The 15,818-nt window shown below is 45.9% G+C and overlaps 1 protein-coding gene across 1 annotated transcript in view; it reads left to right on the top strand.

Moving 5' to 3' along the window:
* The window catches only part of LOC306929268 (poly(rC)-binding protein 4-like), a gene marked incomplete at its 5' end in the record, with an annotated part of 82,462 nt that overhangs the window by 29,145 nt on the left and 37,499 nt on the right, over window positions 1–15,818 (top strand). The window contains 3 exons of the mRNA XM_079509710.1: window positions 10,653–10,694; window positions 10,952–11,027; window positions 14,064–14,119. Of these exons, the coding sequence (XP_079365836.1) occupies window positions 10,653–10,694; window positions 10,952–11,027; window positions 14,064–14,119 (174 nt within the window). The remainder of the gene's footprint in view (window positions 1–10,652; window positions 10,695–10,951; window positions 11,028–14,063; window positions 14,120–15,818) is intronic.

Raw genomic sequence — 15,818 nt, 5'->3', positions numbered from 1 at the left:
GAACTAGTGATGCTAGGGGACTGAACTAGTGATGCCAGGGGACTGAACTAGTGATGCTAGGGGACTGAACTAGTGATGCTAGGGGACTGAACTAGTGATGCTAGGGGACTGAACTAGTGATGCTAGGGGACTGAACTAGTGATGCTAGGGGACTGAACTATGCTAGGGGACTGAACTAGTGATGCCAGGGGACTGAACTAGTGATGCTAGGGGACTGAACTAGTGATGCCAGGGGACTGAACTAGTGATGCTAGGGGCCTGAACTAGTGATGCTAGGGGACTGAACTAGTGATGCTAGGGGACTGAACTAGTGATGCTAGGGGACTGAACTAGTGATGCTAGGGGACTGAACTAGTGATGCTAGGGGACTGAACTAGTGATGCTAGGGGACTGAACTAGTGATGCTAGGGGACTGAACTAGTGATGCTAGGGGACTGAACTAGTGATGCTAGGGGACTGAACTATGCTAGGGGACTGAACTAGTGATGCTAGGGGACTGAACTAGTGATGCCAGGGGACTGAACTAGTGATGCTAGGGGCCTGAACTAGTGATGCTAGGGGACTGAACTAGTGATGCCAGGGGACTGAACTAGTGATGCTAGGGGACTGAACTAGTGATGCTAGGGGACTGAACTAGTGATGCTAGGGGACTGAACTAGTGATGCTAGGGGACTGAACTAGTGATGCCAGGGGACTGAACTAGTGATGCCAGGGGACTGAACTAGTGATGCTAGGGGACTGAACTAGTGATGCCAGGGGACTGAACTAGTGATGCTAGGGGACTGAACTAGTGATGCTAGGGGACTGAACTAGTGATGCTAGGGGACTGAACTAGTGATGCTAGGGGACTGAACTAGTGATGCTAGGGGACTGAACTAGTGATGCTAGGGGACTGAACTAGTGATGCTAGGGGACTGAACTAGTGATGCTAGGGGACTGAACTAGTGATGCTAGGGGACTGAACTAGTGATGCCAGGGGACTGAACTAGTGATGCCAGGGGACTGAACTAGTGATGCCAGGGGACTGAACTAGTGATGCCAGGGGACTGAACTAGTGATGCCAGGGGACTGAACTAGTGATGCTAGGGGACTGAACTAGTGATGCTAGGGGACTGAACTAGTGATGCTAGGGGACTGAACTAGTGATGCTAGGGGACTGAACTAGTGATGCTAGGGGACTGAACTAGTGATGCTAGGGGACTGAACTAGTGATGCTAGGGGACTGAACTAGTGATGCTAGGGGACTGAACTAGTGATGCTAGGGGACTGAACTAGTGATGCTAGGGGACTGAACTATGCTAGGGGACTGAACTAGTGATGCCAGGGGACTGAACTAGTGATGCTAGGGGACTGAACTAGTGATGCCAGGGGACTGAACTAGTGATGCTAGGGGACTGAACTAGTGATGCTAGGGGACTGAACTAGTGATGCTAGGGGACTGAACTAGTGATGCCAGGGGACTGAACTAGTGATGCTAGGGGACTGAACTAGTGATGCTAGGGGACTGAACTAGTGATGCTAGGGGACTGAACTAGTGATGCTAGGGGACTGAACTAGTGATGCTAGGGGACTGAACTAGTGATGCTAGGGGACTGAACTAGTGATGCCAGGGGACTGAACTAGTGATGCTAGGGGACTGAACTAGTGATGCTAGGGGACTGAACTAGTGATGCTAGGGGACTGAACTAGTGATGCTAGGGGACTGAACTAGTGATGCTAGGGGACTGAACTAGTGATGCCAGGGGACTGAACTAGTGATGCCAGGGGACTGAACTAGTGATGCCAGGGGACTGAACTAGTGATGCCAGGGGACTGAACTAGTGATGCTAGGGGACTGAACTAGTGATGCTAGGGGACTGAACTAGTGATGCTAGGGGACTGAACTAGTGATGCTAGGGGACTGAACTAGTGATGCTAGGGGACTGAACTAGTGATGCCAGGGGACTGAACTAGTGATGCTAGGGGACTGAACTAGTGATGCTAGGGGACTGAACTAGTGATGCTAGGGGACTGAACTATGCTAGGGGACTGAACTAGTGATGCTAGGGGACTGAACTAGTGATGCTAGGGGACTGAACTAGTGATGCTAGGGGACTGAACTAGTGATGCTAGGGGACTGAACTAGTGATGCTAGGGGACTGAACTAGTGATGCTAGGGGACTGAACTAGTGATGCTAGGGGACTGAACTAGTGATGCTAGGGGACTGAACTATGCTAGGGGACTGAACTAGTGATGCCAGGGGACTGAACTAGTGATGCTAGGGGACTGAACTAGTGATGCCAGGGGACTGAACTAGTGATGCTAGGGGACTGAACTAGTGATGCTAGGGGACTGAACTAGTGATGCTAGGGGACTGAACTAGTGATGCCAGGGGACTGAACTAGTGATGCTAGGGGACTGAACTAGTGATGCTAGGGGACTGAACTAGTGATGCTAGGGGACTGAACTAGTGATGCTAGGGGACTGAACTAGTGATGCTAGGGGACTGAACTAGTGATGCTAGGGGACTGAACTAGTGATGCTAGGGGACTGAACTAGTGATGCTAGGGGACTGAACTAGTGATGCTAGGGGACTGAACTAGTGATGCTAGGGGACTGAACTAGTGATGCTAGGGGACTGAACTAGTGATGCTAGGGGACTGAACTAGTGATGCTAGGGGACTGAACTATGCTAGGGGACTGAACTAGTGATGCCAGGGGACTGAACTAGTGATGCTAGGGGACTGAACTAGTGATGCCAGGGGACTGAACTAGTGATGCTAGGGGACTGAACTAGTGATGCTAGGGGACTGAACTAGTGATGCTAGGGGACTGAACTAGTGATGCTAGGGGACTGAACTAGTGATGCCAGGGGACTGAACTAGTGATGCTAGGGGACTGAACTAGTGATGCTAGGGGACTGAACTAGTGATGCCAGGGGACTGAACTAGTGATGCTAGGGGACTGAACTAGTGATGCTAGGGGACTGAACTAGTGATGCTAGGGGACTGAACTAGTGATGCTAGGGGACTGAACTAGTGATGCTAGGGGACTGAACTAGTGATGCTAGGGGACTGAACTAGTGATGCTAGGGGACTGAACTAGTGATGCTAGGGGACTGAACTAGTGATGCTAGGGGACTGAACTAGTGATGCCAGGGGACTGAACTAGTGATGCTAGGGGACTGAACTAGTGATGCTAGGGGACTGAACTAGTGATGCTAGGGGACTGAACTAGTGATGCCAGGGGACTGAACTAGTGATGCTAGGGGACTGAACTAGTGATGCTAGGGGACTGAACTAGTGATGCTAGGGGACTGAACTAGTGATGCTAGGGGACTGAACTAGTGATGCTAGGGGACTGAACTAGTGATGCTAGGGGACTGAACTAGTGATGCTAGGGGACTGAACTAGTGATGCTAGGGGACTGAACTAGTGATGCTAGGGGACTGAACTAGTGATGCTAGGGGACTGAACTAGTGATGCTAGGGGACTGAACTAGTGATGCCAGGGGACTGAACTAGTGATGCTAGGGGACTGAACTAGTGATGCTAGGGGACTGAACTAGTGATGCTAGGGGACTGAACTAGTGATGCTAGGGGACTGAACTAGTGATGCTAGGGGACTGAACTAGTGATGCTAGGGGACTGAACTAGTGATGCTAGGGGACTGAACTAGTGATGCCAGGGGACTGAACTAGTGATGCTAGGGGCCTGAACTAGTGATGCTAGGGGACTGAACTAGTGATGCTAGGGGACTGAACTAGTGATGCTAGGGGACTGAACTAGTGATGCTAGGGGACTGAACTAGTGATGCCAGGGGACTGAACTAGTGATGCTAGGGGACTGAACTAGTGATGCTAGGGGACTGAACTAGTGATGCTAGGGGACTGAACTAGTGATGCTAGGGGACTGAACTAGTGATGCTAGGGGACTGAACTAGTGATGCTAGGGGACTGAACTAGTGATGCTAGGGGACTGAACTAGTGATGCTAGGGGACTGAACTAGTGATGCTAGGGGACTGAACTATGCTAGGGGACTGAACTAGTGATGCTAGGGGACTGAACTAGTGATGCCAGGGGACTGAACTAGTGATGCTAGGGGACTGAACTAGTGATGCCAGGGGACTGAACTAGTGATGCTAGGGGACTGAACTAGTGATGCTAGGGGACTGAACTAGTGATGCTAGGGGACTGAACTAGTGATGCTAGGGGACTGAACTAGTGATGCCAGGGGACTGAACTAGTGATGCTAGGGGACTGAACTAGTGATGCTAGGGGACTGAACTAGTGATGCTAGGGGACTGAACTAGTGATGCTAGGGGACTGAACTAGTGATGCTAGGGGACTGAACTAGTGATGCTAGGGGACTGAACTAGTGATGCCAGGGGACTGAACTAGTGATGCTAGGGGCCTGAACTAGTGATGCTAGGGGCCTGAACTAGTGATGCTAGGGGACTGAACTAGTGATGCTAGGGGACTGAACTAGTGATGCTAGGGGACTGAACTAGTGATGCTAGGGGACTGAACTAGTGATGCTAGGGGACTGAACTAGTGATGCTAGGGGACTGAACTATGCTAGGGGACTGAACTAGTGATGCTAGGGGACTGAACTAGTGATGCTAGGGGACTGAACTAGTGATGCTAGGGGACTGAACTAGTGATGCTAGGGGACTGAACTAGTGATGCCAGGGGACTGAACTAGTGATGCCAGGGGACTGAACTAGTGATGCCAGGGGACTGAACTAGTGATGCTAGGGGACTGAACTAGTGATGCTAGGGGACTGAACTAGTGATGCTAGGGGACTGAACTAGTGATGCTAGGGGACTGAACTAGTGATGCTAGGGGACTGAACTAGTGATGCTAGGGGACTGAACTAGTGATGCTAGGGGACTGAACTAAGAGGCAGGCACTGTTCTCCCTCTGACTTTGTTTGACAAATACTACAGTACACAACAAGCATATTTCTAACTTCACCTGCTTATCAGACTACTCAGATTATGCCTTTTAAAAGAATCGTATCACATCGTGTTTCCATGTGATCATATTGATTCACTCATCTACCTACTTCCTTATTTAGCCGTGCCGTGTCGTGTATGTGTGCGTGTGTGCTTCCTTTTTTTTCATATAGCACCTGCACTCTGAAATTCAGTGGTGCAAGCAGATGTGTCCTTTATTGATCTCTCACCTGAATTGCCTGCGCTGTTTGGGGACAGTGTGATTAATGATCCTGGTACAAGCAGTACATCATCACAGAGGAGGTCAGATCATGCTCACAATTATTGGTCTGGCCTTTCAAATTTGTCTTTGGAGACCTACATTTGTAAGTCTTGTGTAAACACATTGGATTTAAACTGGCATATTGTGGTGTTAGCCTGTGTGTTCACAACTTACAATTACAATGTAGACATTGAGCAGCCTTTTATCCAGAGTGCCTTGCAAAGTGCAAAGATCGGAGTCATGGGCCCTCATTTATCAACTCGGCGTACGCCAAAATATGGGTGCACGCCGGAATTACCGAAATGTTCGGCATTTACCATTTCCGCAAAACCTTGAGCGTGAGCCAGGACAAAAATCACGTCAGGTCGGGAGCTGTCGTAGGCTTTGTCCTCAGCTGTTTTTCTCTCGTAGAAAAGCGGAGCAGCATTGTCTGAACTGCTGACATGCTGTCACAGGCATCTAAGCATGTATTCACTCCTAAAATGTTAATATAAAACTGTATGTATATATAGAGATTTCCAACTTTACAAGCAATTAAAATCGCACAATTAAAATCGCGCAATTAAAAACACTATAACATGTTTACAATGTATTAGTTTGTGCTTAATCAAACAGTGCTTTACTGGCCTTGTTAAACATATATATGCGAGCGCACTAGTGAGATGATTTGGGAGCGCATGAGCGTGACATCAGATGCCTATATAATCACTGTGATATTATAACAAAAATATTAGGCATAAATGGACTGCACGCCTTTATTTCCAAGTGACAACGACAAGCATACAGCTTGCCTATTTGCATTTGTAGGCTATAGGCGTAAGGGGCTTAATCATTCACAATTTAAATAAGTGCTTTGACAGTTCAGATAAAAGCAAGATCATTTTCGGGAGTCGGGAGGACGGGACCGTGGCGTGCGTCGCCAGCACATACCAGCACACATGCAAGCCTTCATCCATATGTTTATGATTCGTTCATCAATGATCAAATCACTCCATAAACGTTGATTATGACTGCCTTGACGACATGGTAGCCTATCTCTCATGCAGGCATCACTCACCCACAGCACTTATCACAGCAGTGCCTTCGCCGTGCACTGCGCACGAATGGGTAAAATTAATATAGGCCTAGCCTACAAACGTATTCCATTCATGGCGATGCGATGTGTCATGTAGCCTTGAGGTGTGTGCATGCGTGGACATGACAGCAAGGCAAGCGAGGTGAGAGGGAAACAGACAGGGTAGGCTTTATTTAATTCATTAATTAGCTTTATTTAATTCATGCGGGTGTTCGTTCTTTATTTATGTAAGATACAACACACCAGTTGGGCTTGGAAGTTGCGTGTGCGTGAGTGCGTCTGTGTGAGTGTGTTTGTGTATGAGAGGGGGGGGGGTGGGGGTGAGGCGGGCAGCGAGGCAAGCGGGGGAAATGTTTTTATGTAACTATGGTTTCCATGCGTTGTTTGGTCGTATTGCAGTTGTGCATGTCGCAAAAACGAGGGCGAGGCTTGATTTCATAGGGCGTGCCAGATTAATTTCAGCCGTCACATTTATCACTGCTAGGAATGAAATGAAGGAAGGATCAGCTGTTTGCCATCACTTTATAAATGCCGTGGCGACGTGAGTGTTCTACAAAACCTACACTCGAATTTGGGGCAGATTTTACACTCAATTGATAAATGAGGGCCATGAACTCTATAGTCAGTAAATAGAAGTGCCAAGAAAGTTCCGTTAATTCAGTGCGATAAAGTGACCAGGATAGCCGGTAGATATCAAACCTAGCATCTGTGGAGAGCAAGGGACGTATAATGATGACAGTAAAGAGGTAGGATATCGAAGGAGGTAATAGGAGGAGATGGGCACAGCGAGAGTGGGAAAAAGTAGGCTTTGACTGATCCATTTCCCTTTTTCTTTTCTTTTATTACTGTTGCCGATATTTGTTGTTGTAGATCTGAGATAGATCCGATGAGATGGTGAAATTTGGGTGCTGTCAAAACCTATGTTTATTGTTTCATGCTCTTCAGTATGGTCTCAAATAAATACAATAAACATTTGCTTCTAGAACATTATAGTGTACACACAGTTGAGTGATTGAACTGTGATTGAACTGTGATTGAACAGATGTACTAAGTAACTTGTTCCAATTAGTTTGATATTGACATACAGTATTTCAAAACACTTCTGCATATTAGGGGACTTGACTAGGCAGACAGCTCCCCAATTTCACTCCGGCTATTTTCCCTACTTTTGAACGACATGCTTGTACGACAAAGTATGGCATTAGTTTACACAAAAAAAAACCTACAAAGATGAATATGGAGATACATGGTTTCTGCCCAACAGTAGCTTTAGATACTGTAGTATATAATATGTTATACTACTGTCTACTGTATATAAATGCACCCCCTAGCAAACCCTCAACCTAGAATTTGCCAACTCTGTTAGTGTTACGTCTCTAGTACCTTTCCATTGTCAATTCTCCAGCTATATTAAGTCACTAATGAATATTTAGAAGTGCTATTTATTAATAATTAACTCATTATCGTTCAGCCTGAATGCACTGTTTTATGCTGGTACAGTATGTTCAATACCTCCCTCATCATGAATAACTACTGGAATATCTGCAGAACAAAGGATACAATGAGACCATACTGTTCTCACACAGCAAAGTTCAATAAGATATTCTTTCAGCTACAGAGACGTCACTCTCGAAAAACAAATATTTGGGGCTAATGTACTGATGCTGGAGAATTGCAATGGTGATATCTTGGTTATTTGACCCTACAAAGTATTTGCGGATTTGACCACACGCTGAACCTGTACCTGTATGTATGTGTGTCTCAAAGAATAGCAAGGGAAGGGTAGCTGAGTGCCTGAAAAGTTTATTTCGATATGATAAACACTAAGTAATGGTTCATATTTCTGAATTACGCTTGGGTCGTTGAAGTGTCCACAACACCATAACAAGGATAACAAGACAGTATTGCCTTTGACTTTGAGCTCTCTAGCTGATGCAGTTGATGGTTGTCTCTTGACTCATTATCGTATGCAGGGGAGCTCCTAACTCTTTGTTGCCTTCTACTTGTCAGCTGTCGGACTCTGTTTTATGATCTCCAGATCACAGAGCACTGTGTATCCTTGCTTGAATTACCATCAGGAGTCAGAGGTACAGGGTCTGTGGTGCCGCAAACTGCAGCAAGTCTCAATTCACACATATCTTAAAAGTGCTGCGAGTGTTGTGTGCTTGTAGATCTGTACATATTCATTTGGGGGTCTATAACATGATAACAGGAAATCAGGTCTATTTGGGGGTCTATAACATGAAAATATCTGAGAACCACTGGTTTAAATGATAAATTAAGATATTGGAAGCAAGCTCAAATGAGCAACTACACTTTAGAAACAAGCCCCAAAAACTGCTATCCGCAAATACCAACATTTCCACAGAACTTTATTGAAAAAGAAGCCCAGAGTCGCTTATAATAAGCGGACATGGCAACACAGGACACAAGCGCAGGCCCACAGACACTGGGCTCCAATTTTGCCTCCGTCTTTACCCGCAGCGCGGCCCGCAATTCAGCCGCTGCCCGAAAATTACGAATATAGGAGCTTTCTCTGTCCCTTAATGGTATTTTCGTCCAGCGTCACCCGCTATATATTTTTTGCCGACACCGGTATTTGCGCCTAGAGGTGTGGTCATGGGCGTGCTGGCACGCTTTCCCCTAAATTGCTATTTTGGTCACACACATTTGGGAAAGCGACAGTGGAGTTTAAAACCAGCCGTAACTTATACCCGTAAGCCGTGTCAAATTAGTTTGGTAGAGCGACGCGGGCTGCGCGCCTGCATGGAGATGTCCTTGGAGTAAGGCATGCGTCATCTCTCCTTATTCTCTTTGTAATTTTCCTATAATCAGCAGAAGTGAGTGCCTTCCTGGTGTCCATTGTGTTTATAATTGTATAGTCAAAGACTATTCGCGATTCCACGCATTCGTTCAGTTTCATCATCCCATAGCATCCCACGCAGCAAATGGCGTTTAATCCAATTGACCGACCTTTCCTTTCCGCTTGATACCGTTTCGTAGAGACGGCCTACACGCTCGATCTATACTGTATACCAAATGAAAGCCGTAGTTTACATAGTACTTTGATTTTTTTTTAAATTAGCAAGATTTGAGCGAGTTGTGACGCAATGAAAAGACGAGTGGGGGGGTTGTCAGCAACACTCTTCCATGGGCTATAGAACGTAAGGCTATGAAGCAATATAGCACTAACGGGCAACGGATAAGGGATCTATTAAGGGAATGGCACGTGGACTGGTGATTGGTTTAATTATTGTAACGCCCAAACCACACCTATGCATAATATAACGGGTAACGGAGGTGTTTAAGGGATTTAGACAGGTAACCAAAATACCAACTTTAGTGGGGGAACACCCTTTCCCCACTCCTAAAACCCCAAATAGTGGCTTTAGAAAGATGAGACAAAAATGGAGCCCACTATCTCCCACACACTCTTTATCCTGTGCACGCATACACAGTCTTCTCCTCAATCTCGTGGCCTCACTGTCTACGGAACTGTTCATTTAATTCTCTTTGAAGTTGACTAGGGATTTGGGCAGGGCCTCAAAATCCCTCAAAGACCACCACAATCTCCACAATATGAATCAATATGTTTATATAAAGTGGCATCGATTCTGCCAATAACACAGAGGTGATAGGGTTCACATTCTGTCGAGGATAAGTTCTCACGAAACTTAGATCTCCCTGGTGTAACAATTCCTGTCTTTATGGTGAAGGAGGAATACAAAATAAAATGTACACAAACAATGGAATCCTAACAACATCAAACTGTGGGGTCTGAGATGTCTGAAAGACATGAGCTTAACTGTTTAATATAAGTTTCTACGTGAAAAGAATATTAGACTCGGATCCCCTAAAACATAATACCTTTCAATCCGGGAAGCCCTTGTTGTTGCTATGTACAGTATATAGCAACATACATCTTTGGTAATTTTGTAATAAATATTAGACGTTTTTCAGAAGGCGTTTTTAAAATAGGCCTGAGGTGTAAATGTGTTAAGATGCATTTTACATACAGAGGGTAGAATAGCGTAAAATTGCTTGTCTTTTGGTTTTGTGGAGGTATGCATTTTTAAAGGCAGTCTTTATTATTAGACGGTACAGTGCAAAGACGTCAGAAGAAGGTTACAGAAAGGCTACAGAATTTGCCTACAATGCAACACAAGTCTCTTGAGTCAGACTTGGACGTAGAACTTGCTTGTACTTTATGTAAAGTGCCGTTTCTCTGTTCAAAGTTGTTTCAAATACTGATTTTCACACAGCTTGTCTGAGATCTCCCAGAATTTGTTAATGGTCAAATTTTTAACCTATTTGGTGATTAGATCAAACTGTCAATATACTCGCAATTAACCAAGTTTGACTTGTTTTCTTTCCCTAGGCATATGCTGTTCAGAGCCAATATGGCATTCCACATTCAGAGGTGAGAACTTGACATATACTGTAGTATTCTGAACATTGATGTAGTGGTCTGGTGTTACAGGATGTAAGGATCTACTATATAGTATAAGGTATTATGTACAATGAGTCTTCGCTGTTTGAATAAACACAATGTATTATTCAATAATGCAGTGTAATACTATAATTTAACCTTAATGATTCCAAACTATTTATTTATGTTTAATATGCAAACACAATAATTCTCTCTCTCTCTCTCTCTCTCTCTCTCTCTTGGTTAAGTTGGCTAAGCTACATCAGTTGTCAATGCAACAACAGGGCCTGGCCGCCATGGGCCAATCAGCCTCAGTCCTACAAGGTACGTACACAAACACACACACACACACACACACACACACACACACACACACACACACACACACATACACACACACACACACACACACACACACACACACACACACACACACACACGACACACATGTGCGTGCGTGTGTGCGGACATGTCTTCCAGTACAGTCTGTCAGTGTGTTTATCTGTTGAAGTCATTGTCACTCAACTCACACTATGACTTTGAAGTCACTTTGTTTTCACGCAACTCTGCTTCACTCGAACTAAAACAGTTTGACGATGATAGATAGACTAGATCTGCTGATGGATTTGCTTGTTGATCTCTCACGCACGCATGAGTCCGTGCGTGTGTCCGTCCGTCCGCCTGTTACCAGCTAATCTCCGGCACCGTTAACCCGGTCGATGCCATATTTTGCACACACACTCCCTGGATGCCAACGATGAACCTCTGCCCCAAATTTTCCAGAACGGCCCGTTATAGCGCCACCAGGAGGCCGACTTTTGAAAATCACATTTTTTGATATTACTCCTCCAGATTCTGTCCAAATCCCACAAATTGTTACACACTATTTCTATAGTCATGTGTTCAAGACGGATCTGTCCGATATTTTTCAGATTCCATCCTAATTGGCTAACATTGGCTTGTTTGCAGGATTGGCCCGTTTTGAACCAAAAGCCTCACATTATGAACGCAGCGTGCAATTTACGTGAAATCTTTCACAGACTTTCCTACTAGGCTGAGGAATATAACCCACCCTTTTCACATTGGCCTGTTATAGCGCCACCAACAGGTGGATTTTTGCAGAACACATTTTTGGAACAGAATGCCTCAAATCATCCAATTGCCATCCAAGGCGTAAGAAGAAATGTCACCCTTTTCACATTAGCCTATTATAGCGCCACCAGGAGGCCACAACCTGACCTGCCCTGGTGGAGACCTGTGCCCCTCGGGGCACTTTTTCTAGTTGTGCTTGCTTTTCTGGCATGTGTTTTGTTAAACATATGTCACTATTCTACTGTTAAACCATGACAGCTTTGTCATCTAATTTATCAGCCCAACAGAACAGCACATTATCTTGTGGGGCTATGGATGGATGACTATTCTATTATGGATGGATGACTATTCTATTATGCCCCAGGTAGAAAACTCATCAGTAGTGGTAGTGACGCACGCACGCACGCACGCACGCACGCACGCACGCACGCACGCACGCACGCACGCACGCACGCACGCACGCATGCACGCACAAACAAACAAAACAGATTCATATTTAGACACACACTTACCTCAATTTTCATTTAGTTTCACTTCATTATTCAGACTGAAAGCCCTTCCCACAGCAACAGTTTCTGGGATGGGCGTTGCCCAAACAATCAAGATAGTAGAAAAGCAGATGACGTCATCATTGTCAATGTGGCTAACCCGGTTGCTAACCCAACAAACACGGTCAACGTTCAAGTTGAAACGGCACTGATTGGCCGTAGCCGCGGTATCAGATTTTGAACCGAGGCTGCCATACCTCATATATACATGAGGTCTGGACCGAGGCTGCCAGACCTCATATATACATGAGGTCTGGTGACATATTGAACCGAGGCTGCCAGACCTCATATATACATGAGGTCTGGTGACATATTGAACCGAGGCTGCCAGACCTCATATATACATGAGGTCTGGTGACATATTGTTTAATGGGCGTGGCTAGCGATTCAGGGGCTGGAGCCAGGCTAACACTTGCCATCTTACACTGTAAATACACACAGATGCATTTCATGAACACATAAACACACAAACACAAACAGCTGAACACTCACTCGTTCATTGACACAGGCACTGAGATACACACACAGACACTGAGATACACACACAGACACTGAGATACACACACAGACACTGAGATACACACACAGACACTGAGATACACACACAGACACTGAGATACACACACAGGCACTGAGATACACACACAGACACTGAGATACACACACAGACACTGAGATACACACACAGACACTGAGATACACACACAGGCACTGAGATACACACACAGACACTGAGATACACACACAGGCACTGAGATACACACACAGACACTGAGATACACACACAGACACTGAGATACACACACAGACACTGAGATACACACACAGACACTGAGATACACACACAGACACTGAGATACACACACAGACACTGAGATACACACACAGACACTGAGATACACACACAGACACTGAGATACACACACAGGCACTGAGATACACACACAGACACTGAGATACACACACAGACACTGAGATACACACACAGACACTGAGATACACACACAGACACTGAGATACACACACAGGCACTGAGATACACACACAGGCACTGAGATACACACACAGGCACTGAGATACACACACAGGCACTGAGATACACACACACAGACACTGAGATACACACACAGACACTGAGATACACAGACAGGCACTGAGATACACACACAGACACTGAGATACACACACAGGCACTGAGATACACACACAGGCACTGAGATACACACACAGGCACTGAGATACACACACAGACACTGAGATACACACACAGACACTGAGATACACACACAGACACTGAGATACACACACAGACACTGAGATACACACACAGACACTGAGATACACACACAGGCACTGAGATACACACACAGACACTGAGATACACACACAGGCACTGAGATACACACACAGGCACACTGCACTTTTCATCTAGCTGGCTGGCACTTTATTTAGTCAGCTGTGTGTGTTTTCTCTCTGTGGAGACAGAAAGAAAGAAAGAAAGAAAGAAAGAAAGAAAGAAAATCAATGAATAATCATGTCTCAGTACAAAAGCTAAGTCTCTGTTGTACTGAGAGAGTTCCACAGTGTGTTTTAGAGCGCCACCAACATTCTGTTCAGAAATCTTGATGAACTCTATAATCTGTATTGGCTCTAAATGTGCTAATCTTTCCATGTTACCACCCCCCCCCCCCCCTCCCCCCCTCCCCTCTCTCTCTCTCAGGAGGAGTAGATGCCACCTCTCAGACCACATCTCAGGAGCTGCTCATTCCAAACGATGTAAGCATCCCAGTGGACATATCCAATCATTTGGGTCTGGTCTCCGCGCACTTCACTGTAGTTCATTTAATTCAACGTAGTTCTGTGTAGTTCATTTAATTCAACGTAGTTCTGTGTAGTTCATTTAATTCAACGTAGTTCTGTGTAGTTCATTTAATTCAACGTAGTTCTGTGTAGTTAATTCAATTCAACGTAGTTCTGTGTAGTTCATTTAATTCAACGTAGTTCTGTGTAGTTCATTTAATTCAATGTAGTTCTGTGTAGTTCATTTAATTCAACGTAGTTCTGTGTAGTTCATTTAATTCAACGTATTGCAGTGTACTGTACTTCAGTGAGGTCTGTATAGTTAGTTTACACACAGGTACAGAGAAGCCCCCTAACACACGCACGCACGCACGCACGCACGCACGCACGCACGCACGCACGCACGCACGCACGCACGCACGCACACACTCACACACACACACACACACACACACACACACACACACACACACACACACACACACACACACACACACACACACACACTTCTTTTCCAACATACTTTACTGAACTTGTTGACTCGTGCATGACCCTGACTGCAGCACATCGATCTAACTTGTCATCTTTACCCTTCTCTCTCCTACACTACACACGATCTCTCTCTCTGCCCCCCTCCCTCTCTCTTTCACTCTCTCTGTAAACACAACCCTTGGCATTGCCAGTCAGGATGCTCTCGGTGGTACAGTACCTCTGTAGAAAGCTCTTAGGACATTGGGACCCATGCCAGCCTTCCTTAGTTTCATGAGAAAGTAGAGGTGTTCTGCTGTAGGCTCCTGTAGGCTGTCTTATCGTCGTTCGTGAGCAGGCCTTTCTTCACTGTGTGGTGTCGGCCGCAGACTTGACCACTCGGTTGGAACTGAGCATGGCCACGAAGTACACTACAGGGGACTCACAACACGTACCTGTAGACAGGCTCCCGTGCTGACGGTCAGGGGGGGGGAAAGACCCCCTGACCTCACCTCCAAAGGCTGGGGTTGAGGCTTAAGGCCCTATATCTTGCGTGACACATTATAACTTGTGCGGCATAAGTTATGCCTAATCGTTTTAAGCATTTGTATATTCTGAAACATTTGAAATAGTGAAAATAGCCAATCTACATCTACGCACTGTGAGCTTGTACATCAGTAGCCTGGAACAGACCTATGCTTTCCATGGCATAGGCAGCTCCTCATAGGCAGCTCCTCATAGGCAGCTCCTCATAGGCAGCTCCTCATAGGCAGCTCCTCATAGGCAGCTCCTCATAGGCAGCTCCTCATAGGCAGCTCCTCATAGGCAGCTCCCGGCAGGATCCGCCGGCACAAACTAGACGCACCTGCAGCAGCAGATGAGCCTGAATAATTAGAGAGACGGGGAGAGAGAGAGGAGTGTGTGTGTGTGTGTGTGTGTGTGTGTGTGTGTGTGTGTGTGTGTGTGTGTGTGTGTGTGTGTGTGTGTGTGTGTGTGTGTGTGTGTGTGTGTGTGTGTGTGTGTGTGTGTGTGTGTGTGTGTGTGTGTGTGTGTGTGTGTGTGTGTGTGTGTGTGTGTGTGTGTGTGTGTGTGTGAAAATTGAATAAGGCAGAGTGCAGACCATCAGTAATTAGCAGATATAGAGAGACCTGTTCGTGCAGATATAGAGAGACCTGTATGCCACAATTGAATGGGTTTTAGCCCAGAC

Source organism: Electrona antarctica, assembly GCF_951216825.1.
Source record: "Electrona antarctica genome assembly, chromosome: 9".
NCBI lineage: Eukaryota > Metazoa > Chordata > Actinopteri > Myctophiformes > Myctophidae > Electrona > Electrona antarctica.
Note: the sequence above shows the minus strand (reverse complement) of the source record. Positions and strands in the feature narration are given on the sequence as shown.